Raw genomic sequence first — 23910 nt, forward strand, 5'->3', positions numbered from 1 at the left:
AATCTCCACCCAAACGCTATCCAGGCTTCTCGTCTTCATCGTGTATTTTTCTGGACAGCCTCAAGTTGTGTTTACTCCGCCAGTCCTCTCTGCTTTGCATGAGGGAGCCAGCTGGGCTGTTCCGTGAACGCACCTCCTTCTTCCTGAGTGGCTTTCCTACTTTCTGTGTCGCGCACAGAAAACGAGCGACTGCTGCGTGAGGGGTCAGTCAGTCTCAGTCCTCGGGTCAGGACCCTCACACTGCTCACACAGGACAGTCTGAAGGCGGAGAGGATTTACAGCAGGTGTGAAGACCAGATCAGACCTCGTCTCGTCTGTGAAAGTGGACTGTAGAGTGGGACAAATACCAGCACCGTTTCCCACGGACTAATCTTCCCAAGAGGGCGGGGATTGGGATTGTTTTTTGAAGGGGTACCACTCATTCACACACACACACACACACACACCTCCTCCTCCTCCTCCTCCTCGGCAGCATCCTAAGCAAGTCTTCTAGTCGTTTCCACTTTAAACTAGCAACAGGTTGAGTCGCAGCCGCAGCGTGAAGGCGAGTGGAGCCTACCATGCCGAGCAAAAGCCAGTATCTGCGCCCCCGGCTCTGTACGCTGGAGAAGGGCGACAACGGCTACGGCTTCCACCTCCACGGGGAGAAAGGTAAGACGGGGCAGTTCATCCGGTTAGTGGAGCCCGACAGCCCGGCTGAAACGTCGGGCCTCCGCGCCGGAGACCGTCTGGTGTTCGTTAACGGGGAGGACGTGGAGAACGAGAGCCACCAGCAGGTCGTGACCCGGATACGAGCCACCGTCGGCCGGCTGGAGCTCGTAGTAGTGGACCCGGACACGGAGCAGCTGTTGAAGAAACACAACTTGAAGTGTCTGCAGCAGTATGTGACCGACGGTGTCCCGTTACCCTTTGACGAGGAGGAGGAGGAGGAAGAGGAGGAGAAGAAAGAGGAGGTGGTGATGGTGAAGGAGGATGTGGAGGTAGACGGGAAGGAAAACGGGGATGAGCGGCACACCACAGCGGATCAGGTGGTCGAGGAGGTGGAGGAGAGGGAGGAGGAGGAGGAGGAGGTGAGGGACGAGGATGAGGAGCAGCAGCGGGGGACACCCAGAGAGTCCACACCGGTGCCGGAGGTTAACGGAGGAATCCACGGGCACATCGAGAAAAAGCTGAGCATCAACTCTGAGAAGGTGAGTCTGGCAGTTAGAAAAGTTTGGGCACTATGTCACCTTTCACTGTCACATTTCTTTCCCCCCAGCAGGGAGGTTGGGTTCTCCTAAGAATAGGTGCTCTGTGTCTATAACACGGATAAGGCGGGCAGCTGCACCCACATTCTGCTGGCTGCAGAGCTGCCAGTCTGTGGGCAGGGTCAGCTGGCTGGACATTTGTTGTGGGTGAGAGGACAAACAACCTGGTTCAGCTTGGGGACCAAGAGAACAGGGACTAAACATGACACCTTCTGTGTCTCTCTCTGCATGTCAGTCCACAAACCTCTGAATGTGTGAGAGCTGTCTGCTGTTATTACAGAGATGCTACGTGGTTAAGCATGAAGTCAGCAGCGATGACAGGCTGCAGCTCCACGCCAAAGCACGCACAAGGAAAACACTCTGAACAAGACAAGAACAGCAACCATAACAAATATGTGACATTGCTAAACCCACCACAACAAACAACAGGAAATAGTTGGTGTCTTTATTTATTTATTTATTTTAAATTCCACAAAACGAATCTCGCTAAATGAATTGTTTTTCAACCTTTGATCTTTGTCTGTAAAACATTATGGGCACATTCTCACTGTGCAGCAGCCACTTGTTGCTGTGTCCTTATTCTCTTCTGCCACGCTGTCTAAGTGTGTGTATGTGAACTCAGGACCAGGGTTTATTAAAAAGCACTTCAGAAGATGAGGGTCCCTCCAGTCTGGAACATCTGTGCCCCCTCACTGCATCCTGGATGTTTACCCCTGAGGCTGTTTCTGTCCAGCTCTCCTCCTCGGTACATTACTGTAGGTGGGAGGGAGGTTGGAAGAAGGGCCACAGTGTGCAGAACCAGCAGCAGTCACAAACAAAGATGCAGAGAAGACCCCGCTGTGGCCTTTCCTTTTTCTGCGTCCTGTCTAACAATAGCATGTGAGCCTGGGCAGGCAGGTGATATCTGATCTGTATGGCCTGCTGGAGGACAATTGAATAATAATTAAATTGTCCAACAAGCTCAAACTGAAGCGTTTCTTCTTGATATGATAACGACAGGGCCATAAACAAGCCTGTTGTCTGTGCTGTTGTTCAATCTGTGCTCGTGATGAGAGCCCTGAAGCTAACAGGAGGTCAAAAAGGTGGCAATTTAACGGTAGAGTGATGTGAGGAGTCAAGATTGGAGATTTATCATATTATTATTGTGATGTGAATCTAGACATTGCCTGGCATTTTGGTTGTTGTAATATTATGATTTGGCGTGAATAGATGAGAAGAGCAACAATGCTGTACAGCAACACGAAACTCCTGTTAGCGCCAGTTAGCTTTCAAAAAAAGGAAGTGAGGGGAGAAAAGAGTAAACATAATTCACTGTAAAATCACACTGTGTCTCTCTTACGCTTTTGGATGAATTAAGCAATGAAGATAGGTGATGTTAATGACTGAGCTCTGCATGGATTTTGGACAGAGTCAGTTTATCTGTTTCCCCCGGTTGCCGGGCCTTATGCTAAGCTAAGCCAAACAGCTGCTGGCTGTAGCCTCATTTTTATTGTACAGACACAAAAGTGGTATCAATATCCTCATTTAACTGTTGACAAAAAAAAGCAAATAAGTATATTTCCCAAACCTTCAACTTTCTACTTTTAAAATTGTATTTAGGGCTTCAAGCGATGATTGTTTACATCAACGATAAATGTTGTTTTTATTTTGATTGATTGCTTAGTCTATTAAATGTCAAAAAACTGTGTAAAATGCCCATCACATTTCAGTGTCTTCTGTTGTTCAACCAACAGTCCAAAAGCCAAATATAATCAGTCTAACATCACAGATGACAAAGAAAGCTGGCCAATATTTCAGAAACTGAAACTCAAGAATGCATTTGCATTTGTGCTCAAAATTTGCAGATCTTGACTGATCTGCAGATCTTTGACTGACTGCTTTATCGGCTCATCTCAGCTCTAGAAGTGCAAATAGAATGTCTCTGCTTGGTATCATATCTAATTAACTTTTAATGCTTTTTATATTCTCTCAGATTTTATCATTAATTTGTAAAAATAGAGGAACATTGAGGATCATGCTCATTGCCAGTTTGCAACTCCTCCTCTGTAGATGAACCCAGCTGTTAAAGCTGAAAACTGAAATGTCACATTTTCATAACTGAATCTCTGCTCAGCCGCTCACTGCTTCCTTACACAAAGCTCACACTTCTCAAAGCTCAGCACATGAGCATAGCTGGGTTATGGTGTTTGTCCTAGAAATATACAGCAATTGTATCCATGTTTACCCTCGATACTCTCCACAGATGGCCTAATCGAGCTGTGGCAGTGGAGTTCACATTGGCACGCAACCCAGAAGGAAGTGGTGTCCAAACCAACAATGGCGCTCCTAACAAACTCATTTTCACTGCTTGGATTTTAAATTTCAGCAGCCTCCCAAAAAATATCTTGCACAAGTCATGCTAAGCAGTGAGCGCATTTGGGAATTTCTTTTTCAAACAAAGGCACAGTGTGTACAAAACCAAGATCTCACAGGCCCACAAAGTTACTAAGGGACAGGAGACACAGCAGCTGAGTGTGTGAGTTTGTAAATTGGACCCAAGGGATGCAGTTTAGTGTCCTCTGTGTCTCCATGTCACAGTCAGAGGCACCTCAGGGTGTGTTTTTCACATTGACTGGAATTTTCTCCTTACATCCTGTCCAGCATTCCAGTGCCTGATCAGCGACACGCACACAACCCTCACACAGGCACAAACACTCTCATGTGCAGGCCTGGAAGACACACACAGCGTCAGTTCAACAGCCACACTGACGTCCACAATTCGCCTGTCGAGCCTCGTCTTTGAGGAGACACAAAAGAGGGTTCGAGAGAGCAATGCCTTATCCGGAAACCAAGCAGTCTCGCTCCAGGTTGCTATGGTTACGCTAATGTCGTGTGCGTGAGGATGGAGGTAGGCGAAAGTGAGACAGAGCAGGGGAGGTGTGAAAACAAACCAAGCAGCGATGAGGGGTCAAAACATGGAGCGTGGCCCGGGAAGAAAATAGGAGCCGCTGTCGTCACTGTGGAACAAAACACACACAAAAACACATAATTGGTTCCAAAGGTCATTGTTTTGTTTACCAGGCAGTAAAATTTTTACCCTGCCTTTGTTGAGTGCAGTGAAGTAGCAGCGGATGCTGTCGCTCTCTCAGCTTACAAATCTAAATCCATCAGCTCATCCAGGGAAAAATAAAATCTTGTTTGCATTTGTGGCTGTGTTGAAGTGTACTGCCTGTCTTTATGACCAGTTCATATTCAAAGTAGTCCCATGCAGTGCAGTACACAGATATTTCAAGCCTGTCTTAACCTCATTTGGCTACCTGAAGTCCCATATTGACTTCAGATGAAATCTGGAGGTATTTTATCACTGAGGGAAGACTGGATTTTGTCCTCCATCACTTACATTGGAAGCATGTTAGGAAATGATTTTTTAACAGGTACAAATAAGAGGAATGATCAGAGCAAGCAAAACAGGCATGAAACAGAAGAAAGAAATTCCTGTGCTTAATTCTGTTGTTTCATATTTTAGGGAATAACATGAGTATGCTCATTACAAGTTCAAAGAAACTGCTTCAGATTTCTTAAAGCCAAAGCAATCAACAATGATATGAAGCAGACACAAACTGAAATTCGATATTTTTGAGAAGCTGAAATTTTATCATGGGTTAATGACTGAAATTGATTGTCAAAATCAGTCGATCGGTTATTTCAGGACTGTGTAAAGCCCATGATGCCACTGGATTTGTCGATAATAATAATAATAATTGACTGTAATATATTTTGCTCAGGAACATTTTGCAGCGAAACTTAAAATGTGTTTACGTCACCGCACTTCTCTGGCTGTTTGATCAGTGAATCACTGAGTGTGAGGGTGAGAAGTTTTCTTGGGAGTATTCCTGAATGGGCGGCGGCTGCCTACATAAACGGTAATTACAGGAAAGTAAGAGGAGCACTTGTGTCAGATGAAATTGACCGCGAATAGATGAGATCTGGTACACTGACAAGTGTTTAAAAGAGTGTGTGTGTGTATGCAATATTTCTGGAGGCGTATATCGCTGCGTGTGATTTTCTAGCACTTCTAGCGTTCTAGTATCTCAAAGAGGGTGACTTCATGCCACTGTGCCTGTTGGTTGTCACTTGTCTAATCTGAGCCTCTAATCTGCACATTTAAATAAAACCTGCTTATTAAAGAGCTTGAAGCCTCCCACAGCTTCGCCACACATGCTTGGCTTTGAAAGCGTGGTTCTTTAACTGCACAGGATGAAGTGTTTTCCCTAAACAAATCATCCTCAAGCTGCTGCATGGGAGAATTCAGCCTATGTTTGTACACACTCCACTGTATGGCCTTCACTGTATAGCTTGGCATTGGTCTGTGGTTCACTTTAACAGTCCGGTCAGTGTGGGTGTGTGTAATCATGCTTTCACGCTTACGGCATTCAAATATTTTTACCCACATTTTAAAGGAAATTATCCAGCTATGTGTTTCATTATTTGTATCATGTCTACATTCACCGCCACCTGATGTAACTCCTTTAGCAATAGCCTACAGATATTAATAGAATGAACGTCACCTTTCAGTGATTATTTGTCATGCATTATGGGCAGAAGTAGCCACACCTACAGTAACTATTTGAGCCAGGATGGTCAGGGGTGTGTTTCTGGCTGCCTGCTGCTGTCTGTGGAAGTCTTGGCCTGTGCATAGACCCCAGGACGTTTGTGCTGGTTTCCTGTCATTGTTGTCAGTGGAAGATTTCCCCAGCCCATCGTCTTGATCCTCTTCTCAGCCCCAGCAGCTCAGTAAACCACAATGTAAAGGTTAGAGAAACTGTCTCACCATCACTGAGTGAAAGTAGCAGCTAAATGTCTGCATTGACACCAGGCTGTAAAATATAATACACTGATACAGACTCTGATTGAATGGCAGGTCATTCCAGCGGCAGAAACTGAATCGTTGCTCAGAGTAAACAGTATCTCCAGCCGTGTGGGTTTCATTATCATCGAAGCCATTGTATTGTTCAGGTTCTGTTTGGGTAGTGGAGTGCGTGTCATTGTGTTTGTCTGACAGGATCAGATGAACTCCATGACGCTTTGTCACGCAGTACGTTTTTGGACATGAGTTGCATTTGTTTCATGTGGGTGTGTTCACATGAATGTATGTGCATGTGTTGACGTGTGTGTTTGTATGTGCGTGGGAGAAAGTTTGGGAGTCACCCTTCCCTTAGCTGCCCTTTTACTAATTGTCAGGCTGCGTGTCCTGAGGGAATAAAGGCATAAGACACGACAGAGGGGCTTCATTGTAATTCTGCTCCAAGACTTGTTCTTTTTCTAAGAATAACACGTAGGAAACTAAAAGCGCAATGTCAGGTGTGTTGTGTAACACGTATGAGCAGGGTGATATTGGCTAATAATTACTGTGAGAAGAGATTTTGCTTTACAGAGGAAGCTGTCCCTTTGACGCTGTACAAGTCCAAAAACAAATTTAAATAGCAAATCACTTAAAATGAATATTACTCAAATGGGAATATTGGATTTTCAGGATATTTTTTATCAGTGTCTTGAAGTACTGTGATTTGCATTTAATTCTGCCAATAATTTACCCACGTTATTTTATCCTTAAGAATTTCTCAGTGATGCTGAAAAAAAATTAAATATCACATCATTGATAATGTTGGCATGACAGTAAACATTATTTTTTTTATTAATAGCACATAGTTTTAGTAACCACTACCAGAAACTGGCAGCCTTTCTTTCCTGTTCCAGCGAAGTAGCTGTTGTTGTGTGCACTATGGGTGGGAATCTGGGAGTAACTCGTGATATGATGCTATCAACAAAATGTTACCTAACCACCAGTATATCACCAGTATTTTGCAAGATAAGAACGTAGGGGAGAAAACATGAAAAGTTCATTGAGTATTTACTGTTTGTATGTATTTTGAGGGAGTTTTGTTTTCTTTTTTATTGGATCGTTGACATGAAATGAGAGAGGCGTTTATTTTATGTCCTCCAACCATGACATTGCAAATTCATGGTCAGAATTTTAAAGGCCACTATTGCAACACATGTTAGCTTTTTCAATGATGACCCAATTCTGTACCACTGTTGAAATGTGAGACGGTCATAAAAGGGCAAAAGGCAAAAGTAAGGAAGTAGGGAATCACATCACATGAGAACATTAGTGCCAGAATAAATAATCAACGTTCATCTTTGCAAATCACAGCACTCTCGCTAGCTCAAACGTCTCAGTGACGTCAGTCAAAACAACAGCACCACTGTCCCGTCCCCCATGGCCAGGACCACTGTGGCACAGGTCAGGGGTGGAACCTTAACCCTGTGGGTGGATGTGTGAGTTTGTGGGGTTGCTGGTGACTGGGACCGATGGGATACTGGATGGAGACTACAATGCCACATTCCATTTCCCCCTCCATTCTGCTGAAGGTTCACCACCCCCGACTGGACAATAAGCCGGAGGGCCGCGCCCTGCCAAGGGTGGGAGAGGAGGGAAATGACTTGCCCTGAAATAGACTCACCCCCATCCACCTCGTCCACCTCCCTTCCTACCATATGAGACCCAGACGTTATACACAAAGTTCAACCAAGAAAGAGTAAATAAATGTACATTATTGGAGTTATTTATGTACACTGAATGATGGTCTTGGAAATGTATGAAATTGCTTAAAGTCAACAGTTAGTGTTTGTAATTTTGAGTGAAATGTCTATAACACAGATTAGAATAAAATTTAGTTCAGATGTTAATGTTTCCCTCAAGACTGTAATAACTCTGGTGACTTTTCCTGTAAAATCCTCATTAGGTCAAAGGTGTAATTGGTCCAGTACTTGAGCTGCACTTCGTGTTTAGTGCTAATCAGAAAATACAAACTCTAAACTGTGGTGTATATTGGAACACATTATACCTGCTTGACATTACCATGTCAGCATTGTCACTGTAGCATGTCGACATGCTAACATTAGCATTTACCCCAAAGCACCACTATTTTTTTGGTACGCTCTCATAGAGCCACTTCTGTGGCTGTATGTTGATTGTTAAATGTTGAAGTATCTTCTGTCCAGCTATGAGAGAGACAAGCTTTCAGATCCTCATCATTTGTGAATTGTGAAGGGAAAGAGACACCCACAAGGCACGTTTTAAGTAAAGGGCCTTTCTTTTTTGTGAGCAGTTGTTCTCAGTTTCATTACTGCCGTCGCCGTTAGCTTCAGTGTTGCCTGTCATCTACATGATCCACATACAGCTTGTTTTTTACTGCCACATGTATCATTAGACACACACAAAAAATTTATGTTGGTCACTGACTGAAAAGCATATGACCACACTGTGTTGTCACCTCTGCTTGAGTTTCTGCAGTTTATTTCTGAGTTGCCCTTCTCTCTTTCTCAAAGTGCTTCTTCACAAATCAAACACTGCAGTGCACTACTGTGTGTTTGTGTATGGAAGGTGGAAAAGAAACTTAGGATAGACCCTGTGAAGCTGATGCTAGTTTCAGCTGTGTAAGGGTGGAGGGTCAGGGACAGGAAGACTGGCGGAGGAGATAAAAACTGTTGACTTCTTGGTTTGTGGTGGGCCGAACGCAATCGTGATTGCAGAGTGGACTCCGGAGTGGACAAACTAAAGATGGAAGCTGCAGAAGATCCTTGAAGAAAGGCAGCGCTCCATTTTCTTGAAAGATCTTGAAATGGTGGCAAGGCCTCTCTGGTAATCAAGACCTCTTCACTTGGTCTTATCAGTGCCTGTAGCCCTGCTGTGATGACTGACATTACTTTTCTATTTCCAGGCCGTCCCCCAGAAGAGACTATTGTAATGAGAACCCTCCGCGGAACCTTTCTTTGGTGTCTTTTGTAGAGCCAGTTTGTCCCATCTTCAGATGGATGGAGGGGGACAGTAGGGTGCTTTGTTCACCCCCTTCTGCCTGCCTCGCAGCTGGTTCAGTGGTCCAGCTTGAAATCCAACACCCCCGTCCTGCCTGACAGATTGGTGCGCTCCATACACTCAAGAGGACAAAACTTGTGCCATGCTGGTTAAAAAGGAACCAGGTTTGGATCAAACATTTATAAAATCTGCCCTTGAGGCTGTTAATCTCCATTGAAAGCTACACGTGACAATCACAAGGACCGAGAGGCGATTTGTCATGTCACGGAGTCTGGTGCCTGGCAGTGCGTCACTTTAACAGTTATTCATAATACTGATCAAAGAGGCCAAACTCAAGGGAGGGCTGTCTTTCTCTTACTAGAGCAATGTGGTGGGTGAAGTTAACAGCAGTAGAAGAAAGAACGGCACAGAGATGAAAGAGGGGTTGACTTAGAGGACATATCTGCATGCACCAATCAGCTGAGTCTGGCAGGTTTCAGTTGATGATTTGCAGGACTCATGAGTTTACTGGATGTTGTCAGCAGCAGACAGAAGAAGAGCAGCTGAAATGCATCAGTAAGGCATTTGCGTAATTGTAGGAAATTTCAGCATGTGACCTTTTTTTTATGGGTATGTGAGACAAAAAGAGTAGTTGAGTCAAGAGAGCCAGAGCTGTGCAGGAATGACGCAGCCTACAGTAACAGACGTCGTACACTCTATGTGCGCTCTTTTATTAAGGCCTTACACATCAGTCCACTGGCCAAGCATGGGGAAAATATGAGAAAACTGGCAGGCTGAGTGGCAGAGCTTCAGCCACTGGCATCTCTTTCTCTCTCGCTGCTTCACACACACACACAGAGAGACACACAGAGACTGTTCTGCTTGCAGCTACAGTGCTCCTCTGCTGTAGTGAATCAGCAGGAGAGCCTGGCAGATGCAAATCTCTGGTGGCTGAGTCAGAGGGTGGCAGCAGGTGATAAACATGATGGATGTTTTAACGGAGGTTGTTGGCTGCTTTTTAATACTCCCTGAGAGGGTTTTGAAGATGCTGATCAATCAAGCTTGTCAGACACTCACCCATGGGTCCCTCGAAGGTAAAAGCGAGGACACTTGGCTCCTGTTTGGGCAACATGCATGTAAATGCTGACATTTAAATATTCTTCTACATGCTAGTAGTGTGGCATTGTGGGACGACAATGCCGGAAGGTCGATCAGTCCACCGCTTTGGTCCAGACTGAAATATCTCATCAACTGTAATATGAATTGTCATGGAATTTGGTAGAGGCAGACACTCATGGTCCACAGAGGATCAGTCCTAATGACTTTGGTGATCCTCTGCTTTTTCCTCTATCGCCAACACAAGATTCACATTTGTGGTTTTGTGTTAAATATCTCAACCATGATATGGATTGCTATAAAATAGGAAACACAGCACGTCTATGTACATCTTAGGATGAACTGTAATTTTGGTGATCTTCTGATTTGCCATCAGCACAATTATCAGGTCAAACTGAAAATTTGCATAATATTAGTGCGTTAGCATTGTCATTGTGAGCATGCTAGCATTCAGTCCAAAGCGCTGCCTGTGCATAAGTGCAGCCCCACAGAGCTAGTTGCGCGGCACACAAAACCTTTTCAGAGCTGTAATTTGTGTTTTAAATATTCACTGTTGCATTACAGGGAGCAAAAACTATCCAAAAATTGTTTTTATAGGATTTTGCAATTCAATGCATTCACTTTAGACCCAGTTTGCATGTTCTCCCTGTACTCCAGCTTCCTCTTCCTCCTTGGCTACTCTACATTGACGTGAATGTGTGCGTGTGTGGTTGTCTTTGTGTGTCAGCCAGGGTGTACCCCGCCTCTCACCCGTACTCAGCTGGGATAGGCTCCAGCCCCCCTGCATCCTGACGGATAAGCCATATAGAAAATGGATGTATGGACTTTAGACTCAAGAGTTAAATCTTCAGCAAGAACAGTTCGCCGTACACATGTAGGTGCTGCAGCAGCATCAGCTTGAACTCTGCCTTGGTATCTTATCTCCTGGTTATTGCAGCAGAAACAAGTTTTAAAATATGGCTACATCAACCACTGGGTGTGGAGCCTGTGAACTTTCAAAAACACATAGGAAACAAACTGTGTGCTGAAGCAACAGATTTATGAGGCAACTGTGTGAGTCAGAAGCGTGTTTTAAGAATATTAACATGGGCCCTGGTATTGTTTTTGGAGTGATTGGTGTTCAAAGCAATCCCTTATTTGTGGTTGCCAAAGTCATCTGAAGTTGGTTCAGTGGAGCTAAAAACTACACTGCCTGCACAACAGCAGACATCAGAGTGAAGCGGGATCAGTAGACATAAGTCTGAGTGAAAGCAAGCACAATGCAGCTCTGCTCTTCATGACAACAAAGTGGTTCCTCTGTTATCAGGACTGCCCAGTGTTACTTAAGGGTAGTACTGTTTCAAAACTTTTACATTTTAGGAAGTAGTTGTCTGTTATTTTGCAGAGAGTTGCATGATGCGATTCCACTCTCATGTCTGTGCAGTAAACATGAAGCCACTTAGCTTAGCATAAAGACTGGAAACAGGTTGTCTTCAGGTAACAGAACCTGCCCACCACCACCTTTAAAGCACACCAATTAACACATTATATATTCCCTGTTTGCTCTGTACACTTCACTACTTTCAGGACCAAGTTAATGTGATGTGATGTAAGATACAAGCTCCTGTAACTTGAGAGAGGTTTGTCAAAATTGTTCTTCCATGTTTGTTTTTTCAACCCTCATCATCAGCTCATCGTTTCTGCTTCATATTTCACTTGTTTCACAGTATGTTTTTTAGGTTTAGACAGGGTGAATCAGCGTGTTGTAGCTAATATTTGTATTTTGAGCAGTCAGTGGTGCTTTGAGCAGATTTGCCTTGTGGCCATAGCGGTCTGTACATGCTAACTAACGAAAACCAACTTTCCCATGATGGTCTGCACGTGAGTTCTTCTGCATATGTTTGGGTGTGTTTTTGTGTATTGATTTCTCTTTCATGTCAGGAAGTTCAGTCGAGCTCAGAGGGAAGCATATTGAGGGAAGATGTGTCAGCGGTTCCTGTTCAGCACTTCCCTCCTCGAAGGAAAGTTTGTGTCATACAAAGAGTGTGTGTCCATCTCAAAACGTTATTTTTCGGGGTCGAGAGGAACATTTCACACAATAGACAAAGATGTGACTTTGATCTTAAAGTGATACAAACAGTAAGAAATATTGATGATGAGGATTGTTCATCATTGAAGGATACACAAACCTATTTTCGTAATTTGGAGATACTAAAATTTATTTTTGTCATCCCAAAGTGAGAATAGGACTATTTCAAAGGTGAAATTATACTGAACTATGCTTAAACATGTTGGACAGTTGGGTGTCCAGGGTGGACAGTTGACTATCATGTTCCATGAGTAAGTTGAGGATTTCACAGCCCTGTCAGAAGTTTGTAACAACCAAGCTAAGTCTGAGGAAGTAGACAAATTAATCTGTTTTCCTACCGTATATCATGCACACGTGGAATCTGGGAAGTACTCTAAACAAAATAAAGAGTCTGAGATGAAGTGTACAAATGTTGCTGAAATAAGCTGAACTCAGGTCAATGGGAAGTCTGTCTGAACCAAATATTTAGGTGTACACTTGTATGTGTTGTGTGCAAAGGGGTTTTATCAGTTTACAGAACCTTCCATTTGATTTGACCAGTACATTTGCAGTTGACTGACAGCAGCGTTTATCAAATTTGTACTGTAACCTTATGGACAACTAACACATTAGCACGTAATACGAGCGTTGTTCAGAAGCAACACAAGCACTGACATGTGGTCAGGTCCTTGGTTCCCCTCCTGGCTTGTGTGTGTTCAGCAGATTCCACAGATTTCAGACCCGCTCGGAGATTCTTCTGTCCTCCACTCCTCTCGGACACAGACCCTCCTCTGTTGTCCTTTCCAGAGCCTCCCTCACTCTCTCTCCAAGCACAGGGATGCCTAACATCAGCCACAGCACCCGATGAGTGTCACTGAGTCTGATGCCAGTGCTGCAGTGTGTGTTAACATATTGCGTCTTCCTTTTAGTGTCAAACGCTGGGAATTTATAAAGCATGGATACAGTGCTTTACTGTTTCAGAACATCGCACATCGTTTCCTCAGAAATGAAACTGAAAACGTGTAATCTGATTTGTGGTGAGTTTCATGCTTCAGACCTTCATGCGCGTGATGTTTTACTCACAGCTAAAATAGAAGATAGAGCGCTCTTTTAGTTAATTTCGGGCTTTCAGAGGAGGGAAATTCAGTAGTAAGCAACACTCAAACATGCATTCAGCTAAACAAAAAAAAAAAAGCCAGCACTTTTGTGTGTAATCTGCACTTTGCATCAGACCTTTTGCATTTAAAGAGCTCAGAAAGGAAGGTGGTTTCATTTGAAGTTTGGGTGTAACACTTGGGAGGGTGAAGGATGGGCAATCATAGGCAACCATTTTGTATGATCAGTTACCATTATGACACAGGGTTCACATCAGGAGCACATCTGATTAGCAGGATAAAAGACGGCCAATCACTGATGAGAACAGACCGCTGTTAGCCATCGCATTTATTATATCTGAGGAAGTGAGTGACACTGTATTTCCCATCAGGTTTTTGTGTGAGGGGTTGTGTGCTTTCCCAAAATAGAACAATGAAAACAAACTACTAACCTAAACTGCAGCAACACCGAGCCCTGTGAATGTTGGACTCACCAACATGAAAGCTGTTACCTCTAACCCCCCCCCCCCCCCACAAACGCTGTCCTGAAAGGGTTTGAAAGTGGCCAAAGATCATCTGGATTGATAAACAACAGTGTGGTGTGTACAGTTTACTGTTGCCACATCACAGGATTTCTAGGAAATACAATTCACTGTTTGAAGTACAACTCACTCTCATTTGGAGTGTTTACAAAGCATCTTTTTTTAAATCTCTCAATATTTACAGTCATTCTGTTCCTTTTTTTCCCCGAAAAGTTTAATTGGAAACTGTATGTCTTCTTCCTAATGTGTTCATGCTTCTTATCTGTAATTCTTGGAAATAGTACCAAAGGTGACTTTGCTGAGAGAAAAATGGCTTATTCTTGGCAGAGGTGGGTGGTGTGTTTAGCTTAAAGCAATTACATAATCTAGTGAGGTAACAATCAGTCAGTGCTGGTGTCAGGTTTTACAGAAGAGAAAAACACAGAGCCAATCCACCACTGCTATCATAAGTAGGATAGATTGTTCATCATCTTTCAGTGTTCAACCTCAACGGAGGGCGAAGCACACTGAGGATGTAAGGTCAGGTCATATTTGGTCACGATGACAAAGATTATCCTGACCAGAACTCTCTCCTGAGCTCTGTAGCTCCTGTATTTCACTTTGTTCACGGACTACTTTGATGACAAAGCCATTAAAGCCCCTTCTGCTAAATAAAGAAACTGCTTCATCCATACAGAGGAAGGGAGGTTCTTGGTTTGTGCTCAAGTTTTTTCCTGGATGACAATACAGCTCTAACTCTTCCTGCCATCCCAAAGTGGGACTGGATGGGATAGAATGAGGGGGGGCAGTCAGAGGTCAACGCCCAGCTTCCATTGTCCTCCTTGGAGCCTGGAGCGAGCAGGGCTCGCGGACCACACCGGAACTGGTCCCTTCCTCCAGACGACAAGGCCAAGAGTCGAGCCGACTGCCTCCATCTACCCCCTCCCCCAAATTCTTCGCAAACCTTCCCTGCAGGCCTCCAATCACATGCCTCCGAGACCCTCTTCCTTCCTGACGAGCAGTTAGGAGTCACATGGCGCAAACAGCAGCTTCGGTTTACTCCTGATTGTCAAAAGCACGTCGCACAACACATCAGCATGCGGCAGCCACCTGTATGTTCAGCCTCGGCTTTATATTCATGGTTAACGATTCACAGGAGCTCTCGATGATCTTTGTGCCTCTTGTTCTGCCTGAACAGACACCCATGGTGGAGGTATTTTTATAATCTTATGTTTTGGTCTGTTTATGCATGTCACATACAGTATATTAATACAGTGTGTCTTTTGTCTTCCCGCTCTGGCCTCTTGCAGGAGGTGTGCACTGAACTGCGGCCACGTCTCTGTGTGATCCAGCGAGGGTCCAACGGATATGGCTTCAACCTGCACAGCGAGCGGGCGCGGCCGGGCCAGTACATCAGGGCTGTGGATGAGGACTCTCCAGCAGAGAGGGCAGGCCTGCAACCCAAGGACAGGATAGTGCAGGTACTTTAAGGTCAATGCTAGAGTACTGTGAGATCATACAGAGCACTGATACAGTATGGCCTGATCAGAAGGACATGTAGGAAAACAATAATAGTTCTGCTAAAATGGTTGTCAAGAAACTCTCTGAGCAGATTTTGTCCTTACGTAAAAAGTATTAATGTAAGTCCTTGGCAGTTTTAAGGAAGTTTACTAATCTTTATGAGAAGTAACTGATTAAAGTGCTTGGAGTTACACAAAAATATCCATCCAAACAGTGTATCCTGATTAGTCTGCCTTGCTTCCGCTCAAAGAAACCTCTAGGGATTTTTTTTTATGAGGACAGAAATAGAGAAGAATGATGTAGAGGTATGAGGTAGAAAAGGCTGTTTACTTTCTATGAGTGAAAAAAAATCACATTTCCAGCTCTTGCCTTTCAAGAGCTTCATTTCTTCGGTTATATGGTGTGAACGTGTGCCCTTGTCACACACTTTGTACATGTAAAATTATAGCTGAATCTTCGCCATCAATGACTGATTCAACGTGGAATATAAAAGTCAAAAAGTATCAGTCTGAGGGACTGGCTACATATAAAAAGTTTTATTCTAAAAGGGAAAAATAAAAAATATTCTCCAGAAGTATCTAAGTCAGCCAGGTCTTCTGTGCTCTACTCTGTCAGCTCTTTTCCCAAAGCTCGCTGTGTGTTCAGAGGAATGTGAAGTGAACTAACAGCCACTGTGTGGGGTCTTAAATCCCCCACAGGACTCTGGTCTAACTGTCACTGTTAGCAACCTCACACTGCAATAATCAGCTTCTTAACTGGTCTGGGGTCTGCTCTGTCTACCTCCTTTTGTGTTGTACACTGGCCTACAGAGACGCGTGTGTATAAAAAAGATCCCACATCACGTGAACGCGGCACACATCGTGGGATTCTGAAAATAAACTCTGTGTCATACAATTGTGGTGAAAACCAGTACGTTTTCTCCTGGTGTGTCATTAAAATGCTTGATATAAGTCGACTTTTGTGAAACTGTTGTGCTCCACAAAATGTGTCTCACAGATAGAGTTGAGACTGTAACCGTAAAACCTTGTGATTGTAATATTATACAACCTACCATACTCCCATACCTGTTCACCCAACAGAAGCATCCGACTCGTTCAGTGGAATTTCTTTAACATGTGGTCAAATCAGAGCTGCAGCACGTCCGCTAATGTGGACGGACAGAACAAAAAGAGGACAGGAGAGATTAAAGCTACAACAGAGTTTCAGGTCTGTGTGAAAGTCTGGCGAGAAACCCCCAGAGGGCCCCAGACAGCCACACCACCCACTGAGGAGTGGGGCTTTGTGGGGAACGGACAGCCATTGTTACTGCTGTTACTGGCCCAGCAGCTATTGTCCAACTTCCTCTGTGGGACTGGCTTACACATGCAGGTCCACCCTATGACCTAAACACACACATACACACACACACACACACTTCAAGACATTTCTAATATGTTTTCCCATGGTGATTTTTATCCCAGAACCCTCAGCTGGTATGCGACTGAGCCACCTGACATGTTGAGTTACTTTATACCAGAAAGTTAGCCGTCACACAGCCAAGTGGCGTATAAAATGTAAACATGAGGGATAAAAGCTGATTTAAAGGACAAATTAAACAAACATCATAATTTTTGGGGGACAGCAGGCTATTGTGGTGATTATTTTGTAAGTTAGTGGTCAAAAGAGTGTGTGTGTGTGTGTGTGCGAGTGTGCGTACGTGCATTTGTGTGAGGACACTCAGGATTTCCTGGCCTGGAGCCTCTGGCAGACAGAGTGATAATATTGAGACAGAAATCCTGACAGTGATAAAAACAGTTTGTTCACTTCTGTATGGGAACAAAGACAAAACACCCCACCCCTAAATAAAGAAAAAAAAAACAATAACAACCTTTGTAATTTTTGAATGATTTCCAGACAGGTTTAAAAAAATATCTCAAATAACCTGTGTTTCCTCTCAGGTGAATGGTGTGTCAGTGGAAGGGAAGACACATTCAGAGGTAGTGGCTGCCATCAAAGTCGGCGGGAGCGTGACCCGTCTGCTGGTGGTGGATCCCGACGCTGACGCCTTCTTCAGGAGGTGCCGAGTGGTCCCGTCCTCGGACCACCTCACTGGTGAGAGGAAGAAACGAATGTTAGAATGTTTCCTTCCCTCTTCGGTTATAGACATGTTGATGACACTAGACTTTGCCCACTCGTGTCCTCCTCCTGATCCCACAGAACGTATTTCCCCCTCTCCTCCTTTAATTCTTTCCTTTCGTTAATTCTGTCTCTCTTTGACTCCCTCTATCGCAAGTGTTTTTTCTTTCCTCTTTCTCCTTCTGCCAAGAAACACAGACAGAGAAAGAGACACTAAGCCACTTCCTCCCCCCTCCACTTCATGTTGATGCCCTGTGGAGAAAGTTAATCTTTAGACATAAATAGATCAGATCAGACAGATCAGAGTGGGAATGAGTAACAGTGTCTGTAAAGTGGCAGATCTGTCCCTCACAAATGTTTCATCATCATTACATCTAAGCTTTACACTGAAGAGTAATTTTAAAACAATAATCAGATAGTTTCACAGAAAAGAAAAAAAATAGCATTTTTCTGTATCTTTCATCTGCAGTGTATCAGGTGTTTGTTCACTTTTTGTGGAGATGGTTTTGTTGTTATCACTTGACCAAAGTATGAAGTGTGGGTGTATAACTCCATCCTCCAATGAAGGACAGGAGATGTGGCTGAATGCTGCAGAAAATATCCAGTAAGGGGACTGATGTCTAGACCTTTTCCTGACCAAAGTCAATAATGTACCTTCAAGGATGGAGACACAATTGATTCAAGGGATTACGTTTTTACCGCCTTCTCCCTCCCGAAAAAGTCAGATATGAACTGGTCCTCACACAGGAGCTAGTTATAATTTGCATTTAGACTTGATACAGGTCCTGGTATACTTACCACTGCCCCTAGGGGGAGCCCCAGTACAATCTGTGAACTGGTATTTGAGTACCACCCTCCCACAGCCACAGATGCTCAGTGTCCTTCACTTGGCCAAATGAGTGCCACTCTGCACCACAAGACCCTTCATGTAAACATAGTGATGCAGCCCCTCATATATGCAGAGGAAATTAATTCTTCACTAGCTTTTTAATTTTTTTTTATTGATTTAAAAATATTGACAACCAGTAAATATAATAAGGATGTACTTGGAGTAATATTTCCATAAAAAAAAACAATAAACCAAAACAGAAAAATAAAAAAAGATCATACACAGGTCACACATAGCTGTGCTCAATCTCACAGTGTAAATACTGTATTGGAGATATTACATATATTCACAGTGCTCCCAGTTGACTATAAATAAATTAGTCCGTTATTGGATGACGTGTGTATAGAGACAGATGTTTCATAATTTCCTGGACTTTTTAAACCCTCCACATTTCAGTTCAGGTTTTAAAGTAATAATGCCCTACAGGGGAGAGATTCCAGTGAGGTGTTTCCCAGGTAACTGCCTGTACTTCACATGCTGCTTACTCAGAGGACACCTGCCTACACTGGCTCTTAACTTCATCACACTCATATACACAGCCTCTCTGGCCAGCAGCTTTGTTTGGTTTCCAAGGAGCTCACTCCAAGTGGCCTCTCAGGCTGGAGCTGGAGCTGTATTGGGACTTGGAGAGGCTACTCTCAAAGTCAGGGACACAAACACACCCACAGCAAAGACCTGAGGAAGGACTCGAATCTCACATTAACGCTGAAGGAGCAGCTGCTCTCTCCTGTAATAATCATCATTAGCTTAAAAACACTTTTGGGCTGTGCAGAGGATCAGAGGGATGGAAGGTAAGGCATGTGTTGGACCTCTGTGGTGTCGTCTGAAGTTACCACCATGTGTTAAAACATGGCTACATGGGCATGTTTATAAAGTCAGGGCCAAATGATCAAGCTATCTGATGTTAGGGGGATTTATTTTATCATCGGAGGAGGAGGAGGAGGAGGGGAGGCACAGAGAACCAGGAGGAGCACCATCTCACAGAAGATGAACCATATGTGAATAATAGATGAGCTGCTCATACCTGTGCTATGTAATAGAGCAGGTGTTGGTGGAATGAAAGGTGAGCTGCAGAAAGACTCTTGATCTAGCAGAGGGGAGATCCCTGCTCTGGTAGTGCAGGACTGGGACTGAAGGACTGCAGGTATCCTGACATGACGCTGGTCCTGACAGACAGGGAAGGACAGAAAGAGGATGTATTTTTGGCCTCTAATGACTGATTCTCATGTCATTTTCATGCCTACAGGTCCACTGCCTGAGCCTGTCATTAATGGAGGGATGGAGGAGAAGGTAAGATTCTTTAGCAGTAGAAAATATCACAGAAACAAATGCATGATGACACTCAAAAGGAGTGTAGAGCCATCATTTGGTTTGGAAATCTGCTTTAGAGCAAAGCCAAAAGTAGGATTTGAATGCTGAAGTGTGTGAAGAACCGTCAGTCTCACACAGTGGCGACTTCCCTCCTCACCAATGGAGCCTGTCTTTCCTGGCAGAGAGGAGGACGATAATAATTCAGCTTTCTGCTCTAAATACCCTGTAGCTCCTCGTGTGGCACAGGCAGCCCAGCAGGCCAAGGTCAAACAGTGTTTGAAAGTAATAAGCAGCACTTTTTCAGGTGCGGTTTTGCCATATCAGAGAATTGAGCCACCGGTGAAGTGAGTTATTAATCACAGAGACATGTACTAACGGACTTTCCTGTGATTGTCTAAACATTCTGGCGTTCATTGTATGGTGCTGTGTGGAAAACCCCACCCAGCTAGTATTAACTTTGAGATATTTAAAAGTGCTTGATGAAGGACAAATTTTGACAAAAGAAATTCTTCTATGCACATTAGATAACTCGTATGGCATTATAGTTATTTTAAAACTAGAAGCTACACTTTTGAGCTGAGGCATGAAGAATGTAGCAGTCTCATGTAGGATAAGGCTAATGAGACCCACTGTAACTACTGTAGGAGGTGCACACACTCACAGACTTGAAGGAATACTTTGACATTTCGGGAAATATCCTTATTCATTTTCTTGCCAAGAGTTACATGAGAAGATTGACATCACTCTCATTTCTGTCCAGCTATATGAAGCTGCAGGTGGTTAGCTTAGCTTGGCTAGTTTAGGTTAGCTTAGCTTAGCTGAGTTTATCATAAAAACTCAGAGAGTTCAAATGTAGCACAATCTGCCTACCAGCAGCTCTAAAGCACACTAATTAACACATTATATCTTGTTTGTTTAGTCCACAGAAAAACTGAAGCAAATTTTAGAGGCGGCCAAACTGTAGACTGCATCAATGAAAAGATGCAGTTAGAAACGAATTTGCCCTGAGTGCATATCCGAGACTGGGGTGAAATAACAGAAAGAAAAATGAGTTTCCAGTTGAATTCTGCTGAGTTTATTCAGAGGCTGAGCTGAACACAAACAGGCTCCTAGAGACGCAGACTGTCAGTCTGTTTTTAGATAGCTTAATGTCTGTACAGTTGGCACACTGGTTGTTTCAATAAATGTGAATCAGTCAGGAGCGGTCAGATGCAAGGTGAAAATTTGTCCATTTTGTGTCTGAACACACCTTAAAAACAACAAATCACAAATTAAAACAAGTTAATTAGTGATCCTTAGAGGAGCTGGTAGGCAGATTTTGTTACCTTTGGACTGAGCCAGGCAAGCTTCCAGTCTTTGTGCTGAGCTAAGCTAAACAGTTGCTGGCTTTAGTAGTAAGTAAGAGTGCTATAATCTTCTCATCTAACTTTGCACCAGAAGGAGAAAAAGCCTAAAAACTCTCAGATTTTTGCTTTGAAATCTTGTTGTGTACAGTCTATTCCAGTACGCTACTGAGTGTGTCTTCTTCTCTAACCTCTCCTTGGTTGTTGGTGGCATCATAAAAATGCCTTTTCGAAGTCTCGCAGGTTACAAAAGTGTCTAGTTCTCAGGTGTACACACTTGGCCTTTATGTAAATCAGTGAGACAGAGATAATTCCAGACTTGTATGACGACACCAGAACTAAAAGAAACTACTGTACCGACTGCGGATGCCTTCCACTTGGGCATTTGGCCAAATACAGCTCGACCCCCCAGCTTCCCGTTACTCAAGGACTGTATGGGTAGCAGTGAAGTTACATGTTCCACATATTGTTACATAACAGATGCTTGTTAAAAGGTTGAAGAGCTGAGAGGGAGGAGTGGTGTGAGAGGTCAAGGAAAAGTCATTTTTAAAGGCTGGGAGTGAAGTTGGAGTGGGTTAAAAATCTATGAGTAGATTTTACTGGGTTATGTTCAGTGAGCTGTAGGCTGTTATACTGAGGCTGTGGGAACTGAAGTGCCTCGTCCTGCAACCTTTTCAGCACATTCAAACTGCAACATAAAAAAATATGAGTAATTAAATCAGGACAAGTAGCAGGAAGAGTTTCTCAAATTTCACCAAACAACTCTCATACAAAACAAATTTTAGCATGCTTTTGTTGATTAGATGACTTTCCTGCCTGCAGATGTGTTGAATACCTCTTATATTGATTCCCAGATCGATAAATTAGTTGTGTCTGACAGTAAACTTACCAAGAGGGAAACTCTGAACACAGCGATTGGAACTTTGGAGCCGTTTTCTTTTTTTTTCTTATACTAACTATGTGTTGAGGAGACATAATGATGCCAGACTTGTGCTTCCCCCATGTGGTTGGGTGTGGTACTGCACTGTGGCTGAACAAAAGAAAGAAGGAACTGTTGAAATATGACTCCCTAGCAGCTCAGTTTTCATGGCAAATTGTTCATAATGTTAAGTACATTTAATGGTTGGTCAGTCTATATAATGAAGTGATAATGACAATGAGTGTGTGTGTGTGTGTGTGTGTCCAGGTGAATGGTAGAGGGGCTAAAGAGGCTGAGAGAGACTCAAAACTTTCAGTCAGTCCTTCTCCATCCAATGCCTCGTCCAATGCCTCGCTCACAACCCCGCCCACAAACACCCCACCTGAGGTACGTCACAGGAAATATTCTGCAGCACATCAGAATTTCAAGAAACATAATGTACAACATGTTCTTGTCTAAATGTGCTGATGTTTTTGTTCTCTCGTTTGTTGTTCAGGGTTTGATCACGGACACCATCCCAGCACTCAGCCTGTCCCTGCAGCAGGTCAAAGAGCTCGCTCACCAGAAACGCTCCAACAAGAGAGCCCCGCCCATGGACTGGACCAAGAAAAACGAACTCTTTAGCAACCTATAGGGCACCTCAGCTCACCTCACACACACACACACGCAAGCACACACACACACACACACACACACACACACACACACAGACGCACACACACAAACACACACACTCATATTTACACACCCAAGAGACATCAGAAAGACTTTTCTTTATTGTTATGACACTAAAAGAGCAGTTCAACTATTGGCCGTAGACAAATCCAAGCTGTTCTGTAAAATATAGTATTCTTATTGTTTCTTTCCATCTTATAATAATCCAGATATTTTACTATATATGTATAATGTGCTACTAACAAGAAGGTTGCATACCAGTATGTTAATGAAAGAGAACTGGAACATGTGTTGAAAATGTGTGTTTGTGAGTGTGTGTGTATGTGTGGACCCTGGTGCCTGTGGAAATGACTTTTAATGTCCCGCTCCTCCACCTGCTTGTCTGTCTTTTAAGGGTTTATACTAACATCTGAAACATTAAAATGTCTCCTGTTAGAGAGACAATGGGACCAGTCACGTTAAACCAGCCTGACAATCAGTTTGTCTCTAAGTTAGCTTGTAGGGATCAGACATCTGACACGGAGTTCATTTGACTTTCAGGTCGTTTATTTCATGAATGTCTTTATTTGTGTAGGTTACAGATGGCACATCAGAGCTCTCTCTTTGTGATGTTAAAATATGATCCCAAAATGAGGCACCGCTTCCCTCATATAATTTTCTGGAAATACTGGAAAGAACTGTTTAAAAGTTGGTTCTCTTATAATATATATATATACATGATATATATAGATAGATATATTTACATTTTTGACATAAATGCTATTCACAAATTTATGAAATTCATAACTTTATGAAAGGAAAATGACATCAGTTTAATCATGTGTATCCACATTTTGCCTGAATATGTTATCACCTTTTATTAAATGTGAACTACAGTTTATCATGAGTAACTTATACCGTCCTTACTTTGCCATCATGTCCACTGCGAATGGCTCTTCACTTCACACTTTGAGCGTATGGGATCATTTTTATTGCTCTGTGAGATTTTTACACATTTCTTTCATTGTTTTTACAAACAATAATTATGTAACTTTGAGACGATGTATTTCTAAAAGAATGCCTGCGCTTCACTAGATTTCATGCAATCGCCCAGTATTGAGAATTATTTTGAGATTATTTTCCAAAATGAATGATTGAATTATATAAAGAGTTTTTGTGGCTTGTGTAAGCGGTAAGCGATTTCTATACTGTAACAAATCAGTCATCACAACAACGTTATCCACTGATGTTGATTTTTATTTAGTAATGTGTGAAGAAATAAAAATCTCCAGTGTG

General features: G+C 43.2%; 1 protein-coding gene across 2 annotated transcripts; it reads left to right on the plus strand.

The window, feature by feature from the left end:
- Positions 1-63: 63 nt before the first annotated feature.
- Positions 64-23910, plus strand: LOC124072702 (Na(+)/H(+) exchange regulatory cofactor NHE-RF1-like). 2 transcript variants are annotated; one of them, XR_006845579.1, is made up of 7 exons: positions 64-1190; positions 15173-15343; positions 17321-17474; positions 19634-19677; positions 22228-22347; positions 22457-22654; positions 22687-23910. XR_006845579.1 is itself a non-coding variant. In XM_046414296.1 (6 exons), the coding sequence occupies exons 1-6, from the start codon at positions 561-563 to the stop codon at positions 22592-22594; spliced, it is 1257 nt and encodes a 418-aa protein (XP_046270252.1). In that variant the 5' UTR covers positions 64-560; the 3' UTR covers positions 22595-23910. The 2 variants fall into 2 exon arrangements, 1 of the variants encoding a protein (XP_046270252.1); XM_046414296.1 differs by having other exon boundaries at positions 22457-23910.

This window comes from Scatophagus argus, chromosome 16 (genome assembly GCF_020382885.2).
Source record: "Scatophagus argus isolate fScaArg1 chromosome 16, fScaArg1.pri, whole genome shotgun sequence".
NCBI classification, from domain to species: domain Eukaryota; kingdom Metazoa; phylum Chordata; class Actinopteri; family Scatophagidae; genus Scatophagus; species Scatophagus argus.

Coding starts and splice junctions, on each gene's coding strand:
- LOC124072702 (XM_046414296.1), top strand. CDS start 561: ATGCCGAGCAAAAGCCAGTATCTGCGCCCCCGGCTCTGTACGCTGGAG. Junction 1,191..15,172: donor TGAGCATCAACTCTGAGAAG/GTGAGTCTGGCA, acceptor GGCCTCTTGCAG/GAGGTGTGCACTGAACTGCG. Junction 19,678..22,227: donor ATGGAGGGATGGAGGAGAAG/GTAAGATTCTTT, acceptor GTGTGTGTCCAG/GTGAATGGTAGAGGGGCTAA.